Here is a 24,487-nt window from a genome sequence, read left to right as displayed (position 1 = left end):
TAAGTGAGGGACAGCAGAGAGGGAAGCGGGGTCGAGCTGCCAGGCGGGTATGACCGTGGGAGACTCTCGGTGGGCTCAGCCTTCAGGAGGCACAGCTAGGCCTTCTCGCTGTTCTCCAGCTGATGTGAAATCAGTGTTTACACCCCTCTTGCCGTGTTTCTTGTCCCGTGTAGAGTCTGAGCGGGAAATGCTGAGAAAGCAAAGCTCTGGCATTGCTGCTTCTCTTGGTGTGGAAGCAAAAAGCACGTGAATTTGCCACCAGTTTGTCATCAGGAGTGCTCTGCCTTCACCTTGCTGACTGGCAAACACCTGCTGCTCAAAGGAAAGGGGTGATAGGGCCTGCTAAGCCATATGGCTTTTTTAATAGCAGACCTGGAAGGCTGGTCCCCACCCTGTTCTCATTCGGTGGGTTTGTACTCAGGCCTGCATAGAAGGGCCCCACCTACTGGCCCACGGGCACACTGCCCACAGGCCTAGGGTCAGCCTGGAGAGCCATGCTTTTTGGCAGCAGAAATGGAACCAAGTCACCTAAGGCGGCACCGTTGGGGACTCAGGCTTTCCTAGCAGGTTAGACCTTGGGAAAGGCTGTAGTCTTATTTTCCCTTCAGTCCACCTTCCTCTGGAGCCTAATAGACTCAGGAATTGAGAACATTCCATAGGCTTAAGCTCCCTGTACTGGAACTTTCTTCTGCTTTCTAGAAACAGCAAAGTAAACCTTGGTTAGGTCACAGAGCTTCACAGAAGGCATGATTTAAAGTGACGCATCGAAGATGCAGGCACCTCTGAACTAGTGAGACCGGGGCCTCATGGCACCCAGAGCAAAAGTAAAGGCACAAGCCAGGGAGAGCCTCAGGCCTCTCTTCCCTTCCGTCCCGGCTGTGCTGCAGGAATCACTCCTGTGGCCTGTTCCCGCCCACACGCGTATTTTATTATCACACAAACTACTGATTTATCAAACAACATTCTGAAAACACAGAAAAGTATGAAAAAGAAAAACCAAATAAACTATTTAGGTCAACTTGTGTTAATCCTGGTGCTTTCTGCCGATCTCTTCTCTCCATGGGAGTAATATAAAAACAAGAGCATCTACAAAGACACATCCCTCTGGTCCCTGCATTCTGTGCTCAGTACAGTGTGCTTCTTCCCAGACGACCAAGTGTCCTTAACGCTGATTTAAACTGGCTGGAAGTGGTCTACAACCAGAACTGGCCTGACCATCTCTTTCCTGAAAGGTGGATGTTTCCAGTCTTTGGCTGGCATAAATAATCCCCTTAGGCAGCAACAGCTCACAGGTCAATTGTTCCCTTGGCTTTGAACTTTTTTGCAGACCGCTCACTTGACCGCAGCTGGAACTTGCTACCGTAAATGTAGGAAATGAAGCCATCGATCTCCACGGTGAACACACAGTTTAGCTTGGGGATAACTGAAAAAAAGTAAGAGAAAAAGGATAAGGAAAAAATCCTGGCAGTTAGTTCACTTTTACAGAAACTATCATTCCCAAGATGCTTGTATTAGAAAATAAACAAAGCTACTAGGGAAGACATTAGGAAATGGAGGAACCCACAAAGTTAACAATACCAGGATGAAGGTGATGATTCTACCAGAAGGCCCATTTACTCACATTTTAAATATAACTCAACACCTAGTTTTCAGGGTGAAAGGCTATGAACCAAACTCCCAGAATCAAAAACTCCCAGAAAAACTGCCACAAACAGGTATTACCACATAACCTGCAGACAGACTCATGGCTTTATGCTTCCTGGGGAAACCTGTACACCACTTTCTGAGGTTTAAAATGAGAGCAGAGGAACATTTAGGGAAATGGAAGCAAGCCGCAAGAAATCCAAGGGTCAAAAATTAAAGGAACAACCCCCACTGTGGTTTTGAAATCTCTGGATTCGTGGGCAAGGCAGGGGTGTGGGAATCCTGACAGACCAGGTGCTCCTCTGCCAGAGCGGTGAGCACAACAGGCAGATGAGCAGGGACTCACTTCCCTGGATCCCAGGGCGCGGGCTCTGGGAACTCCAGGGGCAGGCGCTGCCTTGGCTTCCTCCCTTCTAGCTCTCTGGCTACAATCCTCTGGGAGGCAGCAGCCTTTGGGCAGGTGGAGGGTCCCAGTCCTGGAAACAGACCCAGGTGTCTGGAGGCAAAGCCAAGCAACCCTTCCTTCCCTTGATCATATCTGGCCATGGCGGCTGGGCTGACAAGTGTCTCATGGAGAGCCTTGGGTGCCAGGATGGTCTCTCCAGGCTTGAGATGTAAGACAGGCAGGGATCTGCTGACTCGAAAGGCCAAACTACCTTTAGAGCCCTTAGGAAAGGGCCGATGAGTTGGCTGTGGTGGCCCTAGCCACGGCCATCCAGTCACATACCTTTCAGGCGGTCTTCTTTAGTGATGATTTTGAAAACATGCTTTGTTTCTTGTAGAAGGATCCCTGTAACACCCACATAGGAGGGGCACTTGGATTTTGTAACTGCAAAGGAAAAGGGCAGTTCAGGGCTCAGGTCTCTGTGCTATTAGCGGAGCCACAGGCAGCCAGGCCTGTCGGGGATGAGGGCTCTGTTCTCAACCTTGAGCCAGCAGAGGAAGAAAGGGCACCAGGCGGGGCATGGTGAGGGGCAGCACTCCTGTCCTAAGTGCTGGCTACTCTGCTGGGCATGGACAAACCCAGGTTTCCCAGTCCCTTACTGGGGGCATTACAGCCTCTGTGCTGCTCTGATAAGGTGTCCTTCAGAGGGCCTGCTGCCACAGGGGTCCTAGGCAGGATTCTGGAGCCAAGAGGTCACACATGTATCCAATACCACCAAGACCCACAGTTGGGTTGCTCTGGCAAGGCCAAGTCTCACTTACAGGACCTGAATGAACACCTGTTCACCATGGTCTTCCTGTAACCTCCTACACTCTGGCCAGAATGGGCAGCCTCTACAGGTCACCCAGCAGTGAGCTGCCACCACAGCAGCAGGCCCCTCACCTCCTGCAACCCATCTCCCGTGTAGCCAGCACATGGTCACGGAACACCTGCTGTGTCTGGCACTGTCCTAGGCAGGTGCTGGGCACAGTAGTGAAAAGGGCAGGCCTGGGTCCTGCTCTCAGGGAGCTGTTGTTCTAATGCGGGAGGGGTAACGAATACAGACAACTGTATTTTCTGAAGTGGTAAGTGCTACGAAAAAAAAACAAGGGCCGGGTAATGGGGGAGAGGGGTCACCTTTAGTAATGGTAGACCCCTGGGAAGTGAGATCTGAACAGAGACCCAAATAACGAGAAAGAATCAGTCTGTGAGCACAAAGAACTCCTGGGCAGAGGGAAGAAGCAAATGCTAAGACCCTGAGGCAGGGCCAGGCCTGGTGAGAAGCAGAAAGCTGGCCAGTGTGGTTAGACCTGCTGCCCAAGGAGACTGGACAGGCTGTTTGGACCACAGTAAAGAGGCCGAAGGGACAGAACTTTTTCAGTTAAAAAAATCCTCCCTCTGGCTGCCTGGTCAGGGGAGGAGCAGTGTGCTGGTAGGAAGAGGGTTAGGCGGCTTTGCAATAATCCAGGGGAGGAGCAGTGGCTTAGATTTGGATGTTAGGGTGTGCTCATGCCTTGGAGGTGGGGATGAGGAAGGAGATGTGGATGCCTCCTAGGCTTTCGGCCTGAACCACCAGAGTGAACAGTGCACTATTAACTGTGGCCCTCAGCAGTACTCAGTGGTATCACTGACACTGATCTCAGTGGCAACTGAGACGACAAAGACCAGGGGAAGGGCTGATCTGAGGAGAGACCCAGGGTTATGTTTCAGATGTGTAAAGTTTACAGTGACTACTGCCCAGCTGGGTGGCTATATCCAGCAGACAGTTGAATTCAAAGAGTTCAATGGTAAGGTCTGTGTTGGAGATGACAACTTGGGGACTGCTGGCCCAGAGCTGACATTTAAAACCATGGGACCGTTCAAGGTAGCAGGCTGTGTGCGGATACCAGCAGGGGTCTGTGTGTGGAGAAGGCACACAGAGACCATTTAAGAGCATCCAACAAGTGGCCAGAATGGACTAAGACGGCTATAGTCATCTCCTGTCCTAAGTGCTGGTGATGTGGGGGTCTCAGCAGTGAAAGAAATGGCACTGAAGGATCTTGGGCACCCGGATGATGTGCTTGTTGGGCAAATTACCTGAAACAATAGCGCCGTGAAGGTCTGCCTTTAGAAGCTTGGCCTGGATCATCTGTGGCTGCCTAAGAGGTAAACAGAAGCCTTCAATGTATACCATGATGATAAATTCTGAGAGAAGTAAACAGGTCTACTGCAGGGAGCTGCCCGTGAGAACGGGGTCCTTTGTCTGAAGGACACAGCTCTGGGAGCTGCCTCAGTCCTTGAGGGTTTGCTTGCAAACATAGCTCTCTGTCCCGCCACCCCAGAGATTAGGTGATTATTTACTGCAGACACCTGGAGTTCTGGGCAAACTTCTCACACACAGGGAAATGTTATCTGGTGTAAGAAATAATAACAGGGTGCCATTCCCATGTTCTCAAGATTTCTTGTGACTTTTTGTAAGATGTATAGGTCAACCAAGAAAAAATGTTAACTGTCTTGTCTTTCTCACGCTCTCCTGTATCAATATAAGATGCTGAATAAAGTCGTGGTCAGACCGCTTCCCTTTGTGGAGACGTGTCTGAACCTCTCAACCCCATCTTTGTTGTAGAATTCTTTTGCTGTAGTTTTCCTTCTCAGCCGCGCCATGCACGTTCTCGGGACCTGATCGACTTTGCCGGCTGGCACCGGCAGTCTACAGACTTCTGCAGCCAGGCGATGCTAATAGCAGGGTCCCTTAGGTTCTGCTTCAAAGGGCAAGGCTTCAGAATTGTGACTCACGTGTCTGGTTTGAGGCCGTTGCATAGATCCCGGATGTACTGTTTCCAGAGTTCATGTAGAGGGAGAAAAAGACTGTATCTGTGGCAAATTCAGATAGAGGTAAAAAGTTAGGCCATGTGACATTTATAATATATGACAATATAACATCCAAAGAGCACAGAGCTTGGCTTGATGCCAAGGACAATGACCTGCATCACTGGGGCCTGGGTGCAAATCCTAGTTCTACTTCCTATAACCGCACTGAAATCCAGTACTTTCACCTCTCAAATCTTAGTTTCCTCTCCAGTAGAACACTCTCAAGGCTAAGTTTTTGCTAATGAGAAGAGAAAGACGTTGCCTTCCTTTGCCCCTTCATCTTTCCTGCTGATTAGATGCAGCCGTGACGGCTGGCACTCAAGCAGACACCTTAGATAAAGCTGGTGCAGCAGCAAGGATGCACCCAAGGCTGCACTCTGGGGTGTCTGATGGCTGTGGAACTGCCTGCTGCACCAGCCCAGGACGGTATTCAACTGGACTTTTCACAAGAGAAAAGGAGCCACTGCTACTGGCTTATTATTTAAGTAACTGCTGTTTTGAGGTTTTCTGTTATAGGAAGCTGACCCCAATAAGTCCTCAGTAAACAGGAGTGGCTGGTTGTCATAAGTCCATGTGCAAGGTGATAGGGTCTGCCTGGAGGGTGAGAAGTGGTGGGGTGCCGGGGAGGAAGCAGGTGAGGGGACCCCGAATGGGCCTTCCTGATGCTTCACGAGGAATCCGCTTAATGAAGCCACTGGTTAGAGCAAATGAGAACCTCAGGCTGAAACCCAAAGTGGACTCTGTCGGTAGGGACACGGGCGAGGCACACCAGGGGCAGGCAGCAGTCCCTTCCTCCTCCCCAAACCCAGCTGATTTTGTGAAGGGGCCATGAACAAAGCGACAGATTCTGTCTTGTGGGATGTGGGAGGCTATTTGGCTACAGATCTTGGAACCAAAGCATATGAACAGTCTTAAGACATGCAAATGCAGAACTGTAGCCAAGGAGTGTCAGCTGGAGGGAGGAACATGTCCTCCCACAGAGAGTGATGTCTCTCCCAGAAACTTCTGAAACACATGGGCAGCACGTTCTTTGGCAATAAAACCCCAATGGGTGACTGTCTAGTGCTATTAAAAGCTACAGAGAGATACATGTTAAGAAGTATCAGTTCCTTTTGTTCTAAGAAAACTGTCGCCCTGTTGTCATGGGCGACAGACTCACTTTTGGCACTGGCCTTATTAGTTAAGGATAGGACAGAAGCCAAATTCAAAAAGGTCTGAATTGGTAAAGGAAGGCTGCCCCCTTGTGGCAGAAATGGGAGAGGCTCTCTTAGCTTAGGCGGAGCAGGGGCTGCCTAGCTTCCCAAAGTGAAGTTGCTCAGCTGTGCCAGACTCTGCAACCCTACGGACTGTAGCCCACCAGGCTCCTCCGTCCGTAGGATTTTCCAGCGAGAATACTGGAGTGGGTTGCCATTTCCTTCTCCAGGGGATCTTCCCGACCCATGTATCGAATCCGGGCCTCCCGCGTTGCAGGCAGACTCTTTACGGTCTGAGCCACCAGGGAATCCCCTAGCTTTCCAAATCTGTACTCAGTACTAGGAAGATTATGCTGCTGGCATGGAAAGGTAGGAAAAGCTCGCCATACCTCTGCTGCTCTGGTTTAATGTCAAAGAGCCGCAGCTCCCTCCTCTGCTTGGCAGAAAGGCCTTTAGATTTCTTTCTCTTCTCCTTTTGCTTCCGGTGAGTGAAGTACTCCAGGACAACGGCCTTGCGTTGCAGGTGGTCCTCTAGGGCTTGCTGGCTCATGCGGGGCATGCTCCGCTTCAGGAAGGCCCTCACAAAGGCCTCGGCCCGCTGGGCTCCCGAGTGCTGCTTGGGAACAAGACGGGACGGTGCTGCTCTGGCTGGGGCCACCCAGGGCCCTGGGCCCTCCCACACACCACCGCAACAGCAGGTGGCCACCTTCGCCGACCCACCTATCTACCCACTGAGGCCCACACAGCCTCTTGTTGGCCGAGTGTCCACCAAACCAGCTGGCCAGAAGTGAAAGCCACATTTAAATGTCAATTTGTAACTGCCACACAGATCAATCACCTCAGACTCCAACTTCCTACTCTACTCCTTTGAGGTTAGTTAAGAACAAAAACAAAAAGCCACAGCAAAAACCCAAATGGACAAAAACATTGTTATTTGGAAGAAAAGACTTCTCTCATCCTTGGAAGGGAGGAAAGCTTGAGAAACAATAAGGCAACAGTATTTAATCAATCATGATCAAATGAAGGCAAGTGATGGCCTCAAAGGAAATGATCCTAACACTAGGAAAAAACAGCATCATCAAGAACTCCAGGTTGGGCCCAGCTGCAGCAATTTTGACACTGGGCATATCATTAATACTCTATATTGAGTCTTCAGCCTTGCAGATGTGGCTTGGTACTCTCCTAGTTGGTTCTGGCATTGCATGAAGGAAGAAACTGTCAGCCCTGCACGTTCACGCTTCTCCACACAGAGCAGAGCATCATGTGGCTGTGACTGAGCGCCTGCGCTTAGAGAGAGCTTCTGGGCAAGTAACTGTCATGACTGCGTGTAATTCTTGAAAGAACATGCACTGCTGTCTCTCAGGTTGAAGTTCCACCAGTCTCTTCCTCATTCCAGTGCCTTTGCCCAGATGTGTGCCACAGCCCCAGGGAGCACTGAGGTTCTACTGAGGCTCGCCCTCTTGGCAGGGCCTTTCCTGAACTTCTGTTGCACTAACTGGGCTGCAAACACCTTGGAGCTCATGTGTTGATAGTAATCAAGCTCTCATTTCATGGAGCAGACATGGGCTTGGGGATGGGTGGGAGATGGGGATAAATGTGATACACACAATCTTCAAGGTTCCCCATAGTAAGGAGGGCAGTCAGCTTCAGCTCTGTGCTTTTAAATGCTAAGTAAAAATTCACTATCATCGCTATTATTATTGTGAGAGGACATCTGATTCTTTAAACACCTAAGTGGCCCACCTTTCATGCAGAAGCCAAATAAAGGTGTATCAGTTTTTCAAAATCTTGATTCCCTAAGTAACTCCCTCATTATGAGTCACCAGTGAAGCTTCTGCCCAACTGACAAAGTATGTCTGTAGCACCCAGATATGACCCATAAATTATACTTCTGAAATATGATCTGTCTTCCCTCTTCAGGAGTGAAGCGGGCAGAGTAACAAGGTCAAATGACAGTGCTCACCATGACAGGCTTCAGGGGAGCACAGGCTGGTGTCCCCCACATGGTGAGGTGACACACCTCAAGAAGTCCCAGTTTACCAAACCTGACTCTGGGAAAGCAGGCCAGCAGAACAACAGACCTTGATTAAACCTAACGTGTCTGCTGGAGACGTGAGGAGTAAACTGTGGGAAAGTTAAGAAGCCGCTGAGCCATCTTTGCCATCACCTCTGTTGCTCCCAGACCCCCTGCCCAAGCACCGTACCTGAACGTCGAGCTCTTTTGCCTCTTTCTGAGAAAAGGCATGGTAGACCACACCTAGGGGGTAAAAAAAACACACACAAACATAGAAAGATCAATCCTGTTGGCTATGGCTGTAAAATCCAAGGCTTTTCTAACCAGGAAAAGCACTTTGCTTATCAAGAGACAGAAGATGGGTGGTACAAAGAGCACAGCACCAGAGCTTTCTCAGATGTCTAAGGTCCTACCCTCCAGCCACATCCATCCACCCTAGCAGTCCCAGCGGTGTGCTTCAGTGCTTCTCAAACTTGAATGTGTGTCAGAGTCTCTGGAATCTGTTGCTCTAGAACTCTAAGAATGTATCTCATTTAACAGTTATGTGACAGGGCTTTTCAGGATGAGGACAGTTGAAACTATTACATTTTGTTTACTGTTTGATGTTTAAAAAAAGACTTTTCACGTTTTATTATCAATGAAGCTGAGATGTATCATACAACTGATGGTGTCCTAAATTGATAAAATACCATGGAGCTTTCTTCAAGCTCAAAATACATATTGCTCAACATGGTTTCAACCTTCAAAAATTTTCACACTCTTGTTTCTTAATTTCTTCTTCTGAAGAAGACAGGGATTGAAATCTGTTTGTAGAAAGTAACTTGCAGGGTATGGAACCCCATGAATGACTGCAACTGTCACAGGTGACTAGCATTAAACCAAGAAGCCTTTTTTTTTTCTCCTATATCAGACATCTAACAGTTACTGAGCCCTCAATACTTACCATGACCAATTAAAAGCTATGTATATTTTATCTCATACTTTCTGAGTGACCATTTTAAAGGCGTTATTATTCCTATTATATAGTCCCAGGACGCGCCAGTGGTAAAGAATTCGCCTGCCAATGCAGGAGACACAAGAGAAATGGGTTCAATCCCTGGGTTGGGAAGATACCCTGGAGGAGGCAACCCACCCCAGTATTCTCGCCTGGAAAATCCCATGGACAGAGGAACCTGGTGGGCTACAGTCCATGGGGTTGCAAAGAGTCGGAGATGACTAAGCACACACACACACACACACACACATTCCTATTATGCTCTGAGAAAACTGGAAGTTCAAATATGCTGAGACACTTAACTCGATCACGTAGATCGAGAGGCAGAAGTGGAACTTAACATCCAGTTTAACGGTGTCACTCCCCTGCCTATATAAATTGCCTAGGGTGCTTGCTCACCTCCGCTATGCTCAAACTCTCAAAGCCTTGGGTTAGTGGTATTGTTCCCCAGCGCGCTCTCTGCGCTTTACACCAGAAAAGGGTCGTTCACAGAACCGCTGGCTGGTCAGACACCATTATCAGTACCTTCAGTTCAGATCAGTCGCTCAGTCCTGTCCGACTCTTTGCGACCCCATGGACTGCAGCACACCAGGGTTCCCTGTCCATCACCAACTCCCGGAGCTTGCTCAAACTCATGTCCATTGAGTCGGTGATGCCACCAACCGTTACAAAAGGGGAAACCGGGTTGTAGAGAGGAAAAGGGACCACGCCACCATGGGAGACAGCAGCCAAGTCAGACCAAGGCCTTGGGCCCTCCTCTAGCACCACTCACCAGGGAGCAGGGAGCCCCCCTCCCCCTCCTCCGGCCCAGAGAACCCGACATCAGTTTCTAGTTCAGAGGCTGCGCCAGGCCAATCGGGACTCCGGGCCACAGTTACACTTCTAGAAGGCGGGACAATGCCCACGGCAGTTCCGTCCAGACTCCCCTGCAACCCTGTCACCCACCAATACCGAGGCCTAGTCTCCGGCTCTCTAACACCCCACACCTCTCCAGTTTCGTGGCCCTCAACCCGGCTTACTCGTCATTCTCGGACCGCTTCCGGGGCGCTCTGCTGACGTCTCCTTCAGGCGTCGCTCACTCTTCACCCGTCTCTACTTTCTTCAGCAGCCCTCGACCACTAGAGCCTCTCTCGTCCAAGTTTGTGGCGCAGACGTTCCTTGTTCCCGAAGTCGCGCGGGAAGCAGGTTGTCAGGCGAACGACCTGCTACTCGGAGCTGGAGTCTCGGGTTCCTAGCTCAGGGGTGGCGCCGCCCGTGACGTCACCGACTCGCGCCGATTTAGGATGACGCCTGCGCGTCGGGGCGGACCCCCGCGCGCGGAGTACTGCAGAACGACCGAGTCGCTGTCTAATGGCTCTCTCTCAGTTTGTGTGTTTTGTAGGCGAGGGACTGCCAGAAGCAATAGGGTTGGAGTTGGGGAGTGTGGAGTTTGTGAAGTCCTGGAATAGAACGAGACGAGTCGACTTGGAGAGGACGGAGGGAGGTTGGGGACGCGAGGAGGGTGGAAATGGGTTTGGGGATGGTGGTGGTGGTGGAGGAAATGAGTTCTGTACGATCCCTAATCAGTGCTCTCTACAGGGTCAGCGGAGGCACGGAAGTTGGGGTAGGAAGTTCTTGTTTGTCTCTGCTGCTAGCTAGCTGTGTGATCTCGCTTAAGGCACTTTCCATCTCGGGGCCTCACTTTTCCCGTGTACTGTGAGTGGGGTTGGGCTTGATGGTCTCTGAAATACTAGGTTCTATCAATAAGGTAAAAGGCAAGGAATGGATTATTATTGCCCTGGAGATGGGTTCAAGAAATGTGGCTGGAAGGCCTGGTGGAGATCTCTTACAAGTGATCCGATGGTGCACAGAATCATGCAGCCTGAACTTTTGCCCAGTGCTGAGCCTGGGCTGGGTGCTGCTCTGGAAGGAAAAGCAGTATGACACTTTTCTTCTAAGCAGGTGGTTCTCAGTTTTCAGTACGGTATGCTGCTGCTGCTGCTAAGTTGCTTCAGTCGTGTCCAACTCTGCGACCCCAAAGACGGGAGCACACCAGGCTCCCCCGTCCCTGGGATTCTCCAGGCAAGAACACTGGAGTGGGTTGCCACTTCCTTCTCCAATGCATGAAAGTGAAAAGTGCAAGTGAAGTCGCTCACTCGTGTCCGACTCTTAGCGACCCCATGGAATGCAGCCTACCAGGCTCCTCCGTCCATGGGATTTTCCAGGCAAGAGTACTGGAGTGGGGTGCCATTGCTCCCTTTAAAGGAAAAGTTTTCTCAAGGAACCCTGGGAGTATGTCCATACATTCTAGTTTTAGAAACATTGGCTTAAGTTTCTTTGAGTGGTGACCTTGCGTCATTTGATATTAAACATTAGACTGCAGGCCCTGATATTGGGTGACTTGTCTAGCATTTACCTTATATGTATATTGCCACCAAAATGGAAACAGCATTGAAACCAAAATGTGTTGCACTTGCAGACCCCTGAAAATACCTAGGAATCTCTGGGACTAAGTTTAAGAAACTGCTCTTGGGGTTAGTTATGTGAACTATCATTCCTTGTTGTTCAGTTGCTAAGTCGGGTCTGATTCTTTGCGACCTTTAGCACATCAGGCTCCTCTGTCCTTCACTATCTCTTGGAGTTTGGTCAAATTCATGTCCTTTGTGTTGGTGATGCTCTCTAACCATTTCATCCCCTGCCACCCCCTTCTCCTCTTGCCTTCAGTCTTTCCCAGCATCAGGGTCTTTTCCAGTGAGTTGGCTCTTCCCATCAGGTGGCCAAAGTATTGGAGCTTCAGCTTTAGCATCAGTTCTTCCAATGCATATTCAGGGTTGATTTCCTTTAGGATGGACTGGTTGGATCTCCTTGCAGTCCAAGGGACTCTCAAGAGTCTTCTCCAGCACCACAGTTTGAAAGAATTAATTCTTCTTTGCTCAGCCTCCTTTGTGGTCCAACTATCACTTCCATACATGACTACTGGAGAAACTATAGCTTTGACTATACAGACCTTTGTTGACAAAGTTATGTCTCTGCTTTTGAATACACTGTCTAGGTTTGTCATGACTTTCCTTCTAAGGAGCAGGCATCTTTTAATTTCATAGTTGCAGTCACTGTCTGCAGTGATTTTGAAGCCCAAGAAAATAAAATCTGTCACTGCTTCCACTTTTCCCCCATCTATTTGCCATGAAGTGATGGGACCAGATGCCATGATCTTGATTTTTTGAATGTTGAGTTTTAAGCCAGCTTTTTACTTTCCTCTTTCACCCTCATCAAGAGGCTCTTTAGTTCCTTTTCACTTTCTGCCATTAGATTGGTATCACCTGCTTATCTGAGGTTGTTGACATTTTTCTCATCAATCTTGATTCCAGCTTGTGATTCATCCAGCCCAGCATTTCACATGACATACTCTGCCTATAAGTTAAATAAGCAGGGTGACAATATGCAGCCTTGACAAACCCCCTTCCCAATTTGGAACCAGTCCCTTGTTCATGTCCAGTTCTAACTGTTGCTTCTTGATCTGCATACAAGTTTCTCAGGAGACAAATAAGGTGGTCTGGTACTCCCATCACTTTAAGAATTTTCTACAGTTTGTTGTGATCCACACAAAGTGAACTAACATATCTGTATTTTAAAACAGCATACAACAGCAGAAGATAGCAAGAGCCAATTTCAGAGCTATACGCAAGCAGGCCCTTTTGAGCAGGACCTTTGTGATTATGGAGATAAGGGAGAAGGCAAACCTCAGTTTTTTAGGACTTTTTCAAGGGTTGTTAGGAGTTTTAACTTCCAGTTGACCCTAGATGAGTCTCCTGTAGAATTCTATGATTGTGGTGGCGTGAGCACTCCCTGAACTGCAGTTATTCCATAGTCCCTGATTACTAAATTCTTTTTAAAAAGCAAACAAACTACTTAATTGTCCTTAGGAAATAATTGTATATGTATGCAGAGAGATACCTGTCCTTACAGGTATGTTATTGTGATTGTTGTTTAGCAGAAATTTGAAAACTTTTGAAAATAAGGGATTAAACAAATGAAGTATGTGCTAATTAATTAGGTTAATTAAATGCATTATAATCACAGGATAAGCTTCAAAAATTCATATTCTTTGCCATCACTGGAGATTCTTATTTAGTTGGTGGGGAGAAGGCAATGGCACCCCACTCCAGTACTCTTGCCTGTAAAATCCCATGGACGGAGGAGCCTGGTAGGCTGCAGTCCATGGGGTCGCTAGGAGTCGGACACGACTGAGCGACTTCCCTTTCACTTTTCACTTTCATGCATTGGAGAAGGAAATGGCAACCCACTCCAGTGTTCTTGCCTGGAGAATCCCAGGGACGGGGGAGCCTGGTGGGCTGCCGTCTATGGGGTCGCACAGTGTCGGACACGACTGAAGTGACTTAGCAGCAGCAAAGAATTTTCCCAGGTGATTTTGTTGAATAAGTTTGGAAACTATAGTATGGTATCTTTATATAACTTATATCATGGAATACCATGCAGCCATTAATCAAATGACGTTCTATTTTTTAAAAAGTGTTCAAAATATTAAAGTATATAACCAAATAGTACAAATAGTATATACACAAAAAGGATTGAAAAGAACTATAATAATATACTGAAAGTTTCTATACCTGTGTAAGTGAACTTGTGAGAGATTCTTTTTTTGTCCATTTTCTAAATTTTACTCAGTGAAAATAAGACTTCCTTAAATTTTTTCTTTATAGCTTTGAAACACGGATACCCGTTTTTCCCACTAGCAGCCTTGCAAGCGATCCATGGGAAGTCAAGCTTTGTTAGTATCATGCAGGTGACTTTCCCCTATCCCTGAACAACTTATTGTAAAGAACTTCAAATATGCAGAAAAATGGAAAGAAGTCTATAGTGACTATTCTTATGCTCTTAGATTATACAGTTAACATTTTGTTATATTTGTACAAGTTTCTTTTGATTGCTGCTTTAAGACACTCAGGCTATTAGATTGAGCACTCAAAGAAAATTTCATATGCAAAGTCAAAAAGATTAAGCCTCAGCTATTAAATAAGTGCATATCCATGAAAATTAGGACACTTCTTGTAAATAAACACAACTAAATCAATAGAAATAATTTATCTAACAGCCTCTGACAATACAGTGGAAAAAAATTTTTTTTCTGCATTCCTTTTCCTCCACTTTTGGATTAAAGAAAGACATCGTTACTAGTAGAGTTTCTGCCATTCCTTTAAATGTGAGAAAAGGTAATGATCCTGAAGAAACACCAGCACACCTGCAGTGAGAGCATGGAAAGCTTTCATTTCAATGAAAGTTGCAATCCTCAAAGTTCAAAAAAGTCAGCATGTTATTTTATATATTGTACATACTTATATATGTGTATATACATAGATACACATATGTATATACACATTCATACACATATTTGTAAATTTTTATTCTGTGTTTCCTTTAAATGATTAAAGAGGGATAAGGCCTGTCTGTGCTGCTTTTCTACAACAGGAAGGCCTTGTCTGCAATGGGTTGGCAGCAGTACCTGCTTCCTAGGGTGCCTGTGAGCACCCAGTGAGATGATGCCCATGTTCAGTGGCGTGGCATAGATAGCACAGTTTGAGAAATGAGGGTTATTATCTTCCTCCCTACAAAGCTGAAAGTCCCTCAGGCTCAAGGTTATGAACATCCCTGGCCCTGCTTTGTCTCTGGTCTGTAAACTGGTCCAGATGTGGCATATGGACAAGAGGAGCTGGGAATGATGGTGGTGTCAGGGTGACCTGGACACAGCGGCCCCAGCGATCATTCTTTAGGCTTACTCGTGTCACTGCCCACTCTGGGAGATTGAAGAGACTAGGCAGTAAGGTCCTAGCGCAGACACTGGACGTTTCTTTCAGGCAAACCCTCTCCTGCTGGGTAACTGGGTATTTTACCTACAAGAAGCAAAGAACTGGCGTGTAAAGGAGGATGCCATGTCAATCTCTCTGGTCAAGAGGCAGTGCCACGCTCTAAATCAATTTCATATCAGCCATTTAGGTTTTTGAATAGCAAGGACTATAATACATGTCATGTGTGGTCAAATTGCAGTGTCTGAAAGCCAGATCACTCAGTCAACATCCAGATGTCACACTTCAAGGCTACCTTGATCCCACAGGTCTAAAATGCAACTTTTATAGATCTGCCCAGTTCCCTGAAGAAACTTCATGCTGAGCTGAACCCCCTGGGAAATGCTTGGTTTTGGTTTTCACGATGCAGTATCTATGTGGGATTCCCTGGTGGCTCAGCGGTAAAGATTTCTACCTGCAATGCTGGAGACCCAGGTTTGGTCTCTGGGTCAGGAAGATCCCCTGGAGAAGGAAATGGCAACCCACTCCAGTACTCTTGCCTGGGAAACCCACAGAAAGAGGAACCTGGAGGGCTACAGTCCATGGGATCACAAAAGAGACACGATTGAGCAACTAAACAACATCTGAACACACAGGAGGCTCTTTGGGGTCTTAAGAGGTCTCCTTCGGTGGATGTGTGGGGTAGATCTTGAGGCACTTGAAGGATTTATAGGGAAACCTCTGTGGGCTTCATGGGCGTGTGTGCATGCAGCTCCTATTTCTCCCTACTTGTGCTTAACTTTGGGGGAGTTGTCATTGGCTCCTGGCTGAAGAGCTGTGTGTTTACATATGTGTGTGTCCAGGCTAGTTCAAAATGTGGGGAACTGGGAAGGAGAAGGAGCTGATATAAAATCACCCCAAATGAATTGGGATGGACTGGAAAGTGAAGAGACCCCTGTTTTTTGTATTGAGTCTCAAAGCCCTATGGGAAGTAGGGGTGGTCTTCTCCCTTCTCTTCTGTTCTTTAATATACACTATACAGCTTCAGTTCAGTCGCTCAGTCGTGTCCGACTCTTTACGACCCCGTAAATTGCAACATGCCAGGCCTCCCTGTCCATCACCAACTCCTGGAGTTCACTCAAACTCACGTCCATCGAGTCAGTGATGCCATCCATCCATCCATCATCTGTCGTCCCCTTCTCCTCCTGCCCCCAATCTCTCCCAGCATCAGAGTCTTTTCCAGTGAGTCAATTCTTCACATGAGGTGGCCAAAGTACTGGAGGTTCAGCTTTAGCATCATTCCTTCCAAAGAAATCTTAGGGCTGATCTCCTTCAGAATGGACTGGTTGGATCTCCTTGCAGTCCAAGGGACTCTCAAGAGTCTTCTCCAACACCACACTTCAAAAGCATCAATTCTTTGGCGCTCAGCTTTCTTCACAGTCCAACTCACATCCACACATGACTACTGGAAAAACCAAAGCCTTGACTAGACCGACCTTTGTTGGCAAAGTAATGTCTCTGCTTTTGAATATGCTATCTAGGTTGGTCATAACTTTTCTTCCAAGGAGTAAGCGTCTTTTAATTTCATGGCTGCAGTCACCATCTGCAGTGATTTTGGAGCCTCCAAAAATAAAGTCTGACACTGTTTCCACTGTTTCCCCATCTATTTCCCATGAAGTGATGGGACATACAGCTTAAGATGTAAAAAACATACAAACAAACAAAAAACATGGTATATAGGACATGGGAACTCTGACCATAATCAAGAGAAAAGAATGGCCACTACTAGAACTGTAGATGACCCAGATGTTTGAATTGAAAGACACAGCCTTCAAAAACTATTATAGGACTTGCCTGGTGGGACAGTGGATAAGAATCCACTTGCCAGAGCAGGGGACACAGGTTTTATCCCTGATCTGGGGAAGTTTCCACATGCTGCGGAGCAGCTAAGCTTGTGAGGTTCAGCTACTGAAGCCTGTGCACTCAGCCCACGAGCCACACCTGCTGAGCCCGTGTGCTGCAACTATTGAAGCCCGTGCACCTAGAGCCGAGCCTGTGCTCAGCAGCGAGAGAAGCCACCACAGTGAGAAGCCACGCGCTGCATGAAGAGTAGCCCCTGTCTCTGGAACTAGGGAAAGCCCATGCACAGCAACGACAACCCAGCACGAACAAAGAAATAATAAAGAAATAAAATGGAATACTATTACAAATTCATCAAATAGCTTAGAGGAAAAGAAGGGGAAAATGGGTGTAAAGATGAGGAATTTCAGCAGAGATGTGGGAATTCGGAGCTGAAGAAAACACTTTCCATGTTCCCTGTGATGGAGCAATATTGCAGTTGCTTGCGTGTTCAAACTTAACATTTTCATAACTACTGAGAATATGTTCCACATTCACCCTTCTTTTTAAATCATCTGATAAACATTTGTCTCGTGTAAGCCCCGAGGTTTCTCTAGACCCTTGTGTTTTGCTTGAAGGAGCCCTGGGGACTCTTACTTCAGCTCTCGTGTAACCTGGCGCTAGAGGACTCAGGTCCTGGGAAAGGTCCTCCACATGCCCTCTGTCCCGGGGGCTGCTCCACCTGGGTGGGAGCCCTCTGAGCAGTCTCAGGCATCTGAAGCCCTGGGACGTGGAGCTGGCCAGCAGGAGAATGATTCAGGCTGGACTCTGAATTGTTTTCTATCTTCCCCGTATTACCCACATTCACAAGGCTGTCAGTGAAGTATTGGTGACCAGGCCCTCTTTATTCAGAGCGCTAGTCTTCCGTCAGGGCTTGGGGGCTGGGTGCTGCAGCCCTCTTTGTGAGCTTGGAGTGGCTTCTCTGTCTCAGGCCTTTGGATTCGGTGGGGACCCCCAGGAGCTAAATGTATTGATGGAGGATACATCTTTAACACACACCTGGACACCTGTTGATCTTTGCTTTTGGAGCATCAGTGAAGGAGGCCTCCACACTTTGCCCATAGGAGCCAAGAGGAGGGCTTCAGTCAGCCTGACACTGGGTTGGGCAGTATGAGAACCTGAGGTGGGGGAGGCTCCAGGTGTCACAGAAAGGACATATATATATATATATATATAATATTTGTACATTGAATTTTTAATCTGTTCTATATTTCTTCTGCCCTGTGCTCGTTGACTTAGGTATCAAAGAAAGCTATGAAGTCCTCCTCAAGGGAAAAAACCCTCCCCTAGTGGGAAAAAATGCCTTTTTGAAAAAGTTCACAATAAATTCTACCAAGAAATGATAGTCGGTGGTCTCAGCATACTTAATGCTGTGTATAATCCTAGTAATGACATTGAAAGGGCTGGAACGTGTTCCTGGTGGGAGAGAAGGCTGCTGGCAAAGTGATGATTGTAAAGTAATGCTGTTACAGTGGACACACGGGGACATCTGGGAAGGCGTCCTCTTGTACACAGTTCATCTCCCTTCTCACAACATAGATCTGATGGCTGCGTGCAGCTTGGTTGAGCTGATTGCCAAGGACTGACCCAGTGGCCAGGCTCCCGTTGGATTCTGATCTTTGCTTCTTTTGCTTTCCCATTCTGTCCAATCCCAGAAAGCTCCTCTTCGTCCTCAAGGACATGGACAACGTGGAGACTGATCTGACCGTCGATCATGAATCCGCCGTGTGCAGCGAGAGCAGAAAGCAGGTGTCGCTGCCGCTGCTCCTGTCCTGTTTGGTGAAAAGAAAGATGGTGCCAGGCTCCTCATTCCTTGTCCCCTCCCGGCCTGAACATGAGGCTGCCAGGAGAGCATTCACAAAGGAGAACAACTACTCCGTGACCCTGAAGTTCCCCAATGAAAAGAGGAGGAAGTACTTCACCTTATTCTTCAAGGACAGATGGAAGGCCCTGACTGCCCTCAGCTGGTGCAAGAGAAGGATGCGTTTGTGGACCTGTGCCACGTGCCCAGCTTATGCTGGGTCACTTGCATGGCCCTAAGTTGGCAGATGGAGACGGGATGATGGGAAATTTTCATGCCAAATGCTTACTGACTTATATGCCTGCTTTCTTTCCAACACACTGGCATGGAAGGCTGCAGTTAGCGCCTGTCGGTGCTGCCGAGTCCTCCTGGAATGCCAGTGTTTGCTGGCCTTGGAAGGGTTGTGTCATCCTGTGTTTTAGTAATGGGGACCTCGGGAGTGCTGGGTTTACTGCTGCTCATGTTCCTAAGTTGAAGGCCCTGAAGATTCTTTTGCCAAGCAGCAACCATAAAGACCATCACATGTTCGTACACTTGAAAATCCAGGAGTTGTACATCCATAGCGTATATGCTGATATTAACTGAGTGTCCGATTCCTTCCATCTGTGAATTGTATTAAGAGAGAAGAGAAAGACACAATGACTTTAGCCCGGTAATTACTTCTGTTTTCGGTCTTCTTAATGAGAAAAATTTTTGAGACAGCCTTTGACTATCACCTGTTGACAGGAGAATTTAATCAGTACTTCCTAGAGAAAATGAAATAATTTGGGTGATAATCCAAAAGCAGTGGAGCACCACATGCCTCTGTTCTGTTGTCTCGTTGAGAATCAGGATGAAGAATCTGTGAAACGGATAACGGGCTCTTTTTTAGAAGTTACCACTTATATTCAAAAACACAAAGATCTCTTGGTTTCATTATATTGTCTGGAGCATTGCCATTTTCTACAGAAAACTGAGTTGAGTATTCAATACATCTTTAAAGACAAACAGCCAAAAAGGCTAACTTCCAAGGTGAGTTTTCTTTTCTTTCTTTTTTAAAAAAAATTTTAAGGATTTAAATTATTACTTTGGCCACCTGATGCCAAGAACTGACTCATTGGAAAAGCCCCTGATGCTGGGAAAAATTGAGGGCAGGAGGAGAAGGAGACGACAGAGGATGAGATGGCTAGATGGCATCACCGGCTCAATGGACATGGGTTTGGGTGGACTCCTGGAGTTGGTGATGGACAGGGAGGCCTGGCGTGCTGCGGTTCATGGGGTCGCAAAGATTGGACACAACTGAGTGACTGAACTGAAATGAATTATTACTTAAATATTTTAAATTTATTTTAATTGGGGGATAATTGCTTTACAATGTTCTGTTGGTTTCTGCCATATAGCAACACGCATCAGCCGTAGATACGTATATGTCTCCTCTCTCTTGAACCTCCCCCCCACCTCCTACCCCATCCCGCCCCTCTTGGTCATCACAGAGCATTGGATTTGAGCTCCCTGTGTCATACAGCAGATTCCCACTGGCTATCTGATTTTCCACATGGTAACGTATGTTTCTACGCTATTCTCTCAGTTCGTCCCACCCTCTTCTTCCCCTGCTGTGCTCACAAGTCCGTTCTCTGTGTCTGCATCTCTCTCCTGCTCTGCAAATCAGTTCATCAGTAACATCTTTCTAGATCCATATATATGTGTTAATATATGATATTTTGTTTTTCTTTCTGACTTACTTCACTCTGTATAATAGCTCTAGGTTCATCCACCTCATTAGAACCGACTCAAATGCTTTCCTTTTTATGGCTGAGTAATATTCCATTGTATATATGTACCGCAACTTCTTTATCCAGTCACCTGTCAATGGACATATAGGTTGCTTCCATGTCCTAGAATAATGCTGTGATGAACACTGGGATACATGTGTCAGTGTGTCTGGGCACAGGTGGAGTCCTCTAAAAAAAGTTGCTCATTCCTGTATTCCTAAGGCCTGCCCATAATTCTACTGCTTGTTGACTATAACAAGAGACTGAAGGCCATGAAGAAATTGATCTAGTCTCTTACTGAACCAATGATTTTTAAAATCTCTCTATTTCTGTTTAACTCAGGGTTTCTGGGTTAAATGTCAATATTAATGACATTTTGAGCCAGATAATTCTTTGTGGTCAGGGACTGCCCTGTTCAGTAGTAACACTGACCTCTACCCACAAGAAAAGACTAGAACTTATTCCCTCTCTCCAGTGGTGATGATAAAACATATCTTCAGACATTGCCAAGTGTCCAAAATGTCCCTTCTTTAAGAATCACTGGTTTGACCTCTGCTTTTCAGTTGTGCAGAAGAACTGAAGTCATGCTCATAAATTTCTTAGGGATGTTCATAGTTGTACGAGTCATGCTTGCGAATTTCTTAGAGATGTTCATAGTTGTAGGTAACGTGCAACGTGTGTCATTCATACTGATGTTTCTTAATAATGAGCATCCTCACACTCAGAGACGCTGCCCTCCATAAGTTGTATCTCGCCTGCCTACAGACGCAGTGACTACTGATGCTTTTGTGGGTCTATCGTCTTTCACACTTCACCATACTTTATTTCTTCCAAGTATTAAGTCTGAGTCAGGTAACAGGTGCTCTCCAAAGATATTGTATTTACTTACTTATGTACTTATTTATTTATTTATTTTTTAAGATTTATTTATTTTGTTTTTGGCTGTGCTGGGTGTTCATTGCTGTGCGGGCTTTTCTCACTGTGGCAAGTGGGAGCTCCCCTCTAGCTGCAGTGCACGGGCTCCTCATTGTGGTGGCTTCTCTTGTTTCAGAGCACAGGCTCTCGGGCGCTCAGGCTTCAGTGGTTGCAGCACTTGGGCTCAGTGGCTGTGGCTCCCGGGCTCTAGAGCGCAGGCTCAATAGTTGTGGGGCACGGGCTTAGTTGCTCTGCAGTACGTGGGATCTTCCCGGACCAGAGATTGAACTGATGTCACTCTTGCATTGCAAGGAGGATTATTAACCACTGGACCACCAGGGAAGGCCCCTTATTCACTTACTTACTTATTTGCCTGTCTGCAAGCCACACAACTTGTGGGATCTTAGTTCCCCAACAAAGACTTTAACTCACAGCCTCGGCAGTGAAAGTGCAGAGTCCTGACCACTGGCCCTCCAGAGAATTCCCTGAGAAGATACTTTAGAGTATGTGTTATCTTTGAAATGGCTGGGGTTGAATTTGTTCCTCTAGAGAATGATGTTTTTCCTCCAAGTAGTACAATGAGGACCCTTGCCTGTTGGAGAGACCTCTGCAACCTACTGCACACTAAGGAGAGCCTCTGGGAGCTGGAAATCCATAACAGTGACCTTGATGACATGTCAGAACGGATCCTGTGAAAGCTCTGAAACATCCCTGCTGTCGCCTTCAGATACTCTGGTAGGTGCTGGTTTACCCCACCTCAGATGTTCCCCCGGGAATAATAGTTACCCCCTTCCATCTCTGGGTTTCCCAGGTAGCTCAGTGGTAAAGAATCCGCCTGCCAATGCAGGAAGATGTGGGTTCCATCCCTGGGTCTGGAAGATCCCCTGGAGAAGGAAATGGCAGTCCACTCCAGAATTCTTGCCTGGGAAATCCCATGGTCAGAGGAGCCTTGTGGGCTGTAGTCCGTGAAGTCACAAAGAGTCGGACAGGACTGACTGAGCATGCACGCATCTATTTATCTGCACCAAGCCTTAGTTGCGGCATGCGAGCTCTTACTGATGGCATGTGGTTCCTAGTTCCCTGACTGGGGATTGAATCTGGGCCCCCTGTATTGGGAGTGCAGAGTCTTAGCCACTGGACCACCAGGGAAGTCCCCATCTCCCCATATTTGAAAGGCTTCCTATCAGAGCCTGGTATAGATCGAATAGAATATTCTTCATACATAGCTTGTGTTACAAATGGTTATCTGACATTGAGATGATCAGCGGAGAAGTTCTTTTCTCCTGTTGTCATTGTTCAGTCATTCAGTCATGTCTGGCTCTTTGCAACCGCATGGACTACAGCACACCAGCCTTCCCTGTCTCTCACCATCTCCTGGAGTTTGCCCGAGTTCATGTCCATTGAATCAGTGATGGTATCCAACCATCTCATCCTCTCTCATCCCCTTCTCCTCCTGCTTTTACTCTTTCCCAGCATCAGGGTCTTTTCCAATGAGCCAACTCTTTGCATCAGATAATCAAAGTATTGGAGCTTCAGGCTTCAGCATCAGTCCGTCCAATGAATATTCAGGATTGATTTCCTTTAGGATTAACTGATTTGATCTCCTTGCAGTCCAAGAAATACATATCTATTCCTTTTCAAATTCTTTTTTCCCATTTAAAGTGATGCATAATATTGAACAGAGTTCCCTGTGCTCTACAGTAGGTCCTTGGACAACCTGACTTTGAAATTAACAGACATCCCCTGACCTGGCTGGGAGTCTGAGGTGGAGAGCAACATGGGATAAACGCTGAGAATCTGTTTTGGCCTGAAGAGGGAGGGCAGGAAGAATGACACAGAGAAGAGGTGCATACTCTGTGTGGGACCGAGGCTGCAACTCTCCCGCGGTTTTGTCTTTCTGCAGGTTGACCTATGTCTCGGTGGGTACCCGGTTTGAAGACGTGTTCAAGTCTATTGTTCATAACCAGAATCTGATGTCCCTGAGCCTGGACCGTGTACCGCATTCCCTAGAGATGGTCTCACCTTTGGGTGAGGCCTTGGAGAATCCAGTTCATAGCATACACAGCACCTGAGGTGAGTTATTCCCTGTTGGGTGCTCACTGTCTGCAGGAGGGGGATGGCCGGACGTTGGCGGGCACAGGTACCCTTTCGATCATTCTTATTTGTCATTCAGTCACTCAGTTGCATCCAGCTCTTTGCAACCCCGTGGACTGTACCTGCTGGGCTCCTCTGTCCATGGGGCTCTCCAGGCAAGAATACTGGGGTGGGTTGCCATGTCCTTCTCCAGGGGATCTTCCCAACCCAGAGATCAAATCCACGTCTCCTGCATTGGCAGGTGGATTCTTTACCATCTGAGCCGCCAGGGAAGCCCCCCACTAGATCATACCACCTGATATTTCTCCTGGATGCCTCTCATTCCTTAAATTTTTTAAGCACATGGCTTGTGTCTCTCCCAACATTTATCCCTGTCATTTTGGAAGGTTTTGATTTCTACATGGATGATTTTTCTTTTTTCTTTTTAACTGGAGGATAACTGCCTTACAGTGTTGCCTTGGTGTCTACCATACATCATCGTGAATTAGCCGTAAGTACGCATTTGCCCCCTCCCTCTGAGCCTCCCTCGCACGCATCCCTTCTGGGTCATCACAGAGCACCAGGCTGGGCTTCTTGTATTGTACAACAGCTTCCCGCTAGTTGTACATGGATGATCTCTTCTATAACTTGGCTTCTCACTTCTTTGACCTGTATGTCTCTAATCATTCTTGTCCCTCTGCCCATTCTCAGGCATAGAACACCCTGGTCAAACCTTAGGGCCTGGGGCTTCCCCGGAGGTTCAGTGGCTGGGACTCCACGCTTCCACTGTAGCAGGCACGAGTTTGATCCCTGGTTGGGGAACTGAGGTCCTGCTTTTCTATTTTGTGGCCAAACATAGAAAAATAAATAAAGAAATAATAAAGAAAAAAAAAAACTACCTTAGAACCTGCCTATATATAAAGTAGATAATCAATAAGAACCTACTCTATAGCACAGGGAACTTTACTCAATATTCTGTAATAACCTATATGGGAAAAGAACAGTTATATTTATACGTATAACTGAATCATTTTGCTATATACCTGAAACAGAGCATTATAAATCAACTATACTCCAATATAAAATAAAAATTTAAAAACTTAAAAAACATCCTTAGAGTCTGCCTGGTGGAAATTTTTTAATATTTAT

At 47.0% G+C, this 24,487-nt stretch overlaps 1 protein-coding gene across 5 annotated transcripts; it reads right to left on the bottom strand.

The window, feature by feature from the left end:
• Positions 1-906: 906 nt before the first annotated feature.
• Positions 907-10,378, bottom strand: POP4 (POP4 homolog, ribonuclease P/MRP subunit). 5 transcript variants are annotated; one of them, XM_059876898.1, is made up of 7 exons: positions 10,139-10,375; positions 8,316-8,368; positions 6,501-6,727; positions 4,844-4,921; positions 4,145-4,206; positions 2,372-2,473; positions 907-1,423 (listed from the first exon to the last, which is right to left on the bottom strand). In XM_059876898.1, the coding sequence occupies exons 1-7, from the start codon at positions 10,143-10,145 to the stop codon at positions 1,287-1,289; spliced, it is 666 nt and encodes a 221-aa protein (XP_059732881.1). In that variant the 5' UTR covers positions 10,146-10,375; the 3' UTR covers positions 907-1,286. The 5 variants fall into 5 exon arrangements, with proteins under 5 accessions (XP_059732881.1, XP_024834259.1, XP_059732882.1 ...); XM_024978491.2 differs by lacking the exon at positions 10,139-10,375 and adding an exon at positions 10,071-10,117 and having other exon boundaries at positions 6,501-6,724; XM_059876899.1 differs by lacking the exon at positions 10,139-10,375 and adding an exon at positions 9,645-10,063.
• Positions 10,379-24,487: the final 14,109 nt, after the last annotated feature.

This window comes from Bos taurus, chromosome 18 (assembly GCF_002263795.3).
Source record: "Bos taurus isolate L1 Dominette 01449 registration number 42190680 breed Hereford chromosome 18, ARS-UCD2.0, whole genome shotgun sequence".
NCBI classification, from domain to species: Eukaryota; Metazoa; Chordata; class Mammalia; order Artiodactyla; family Bovidae; genus Bos; species Bos taurus.
The sequence above is the reverse complement of the archived record's forward strand: the minus strand, read 5'-3'. Positions and strand labels throughout refer to the sequence as shown.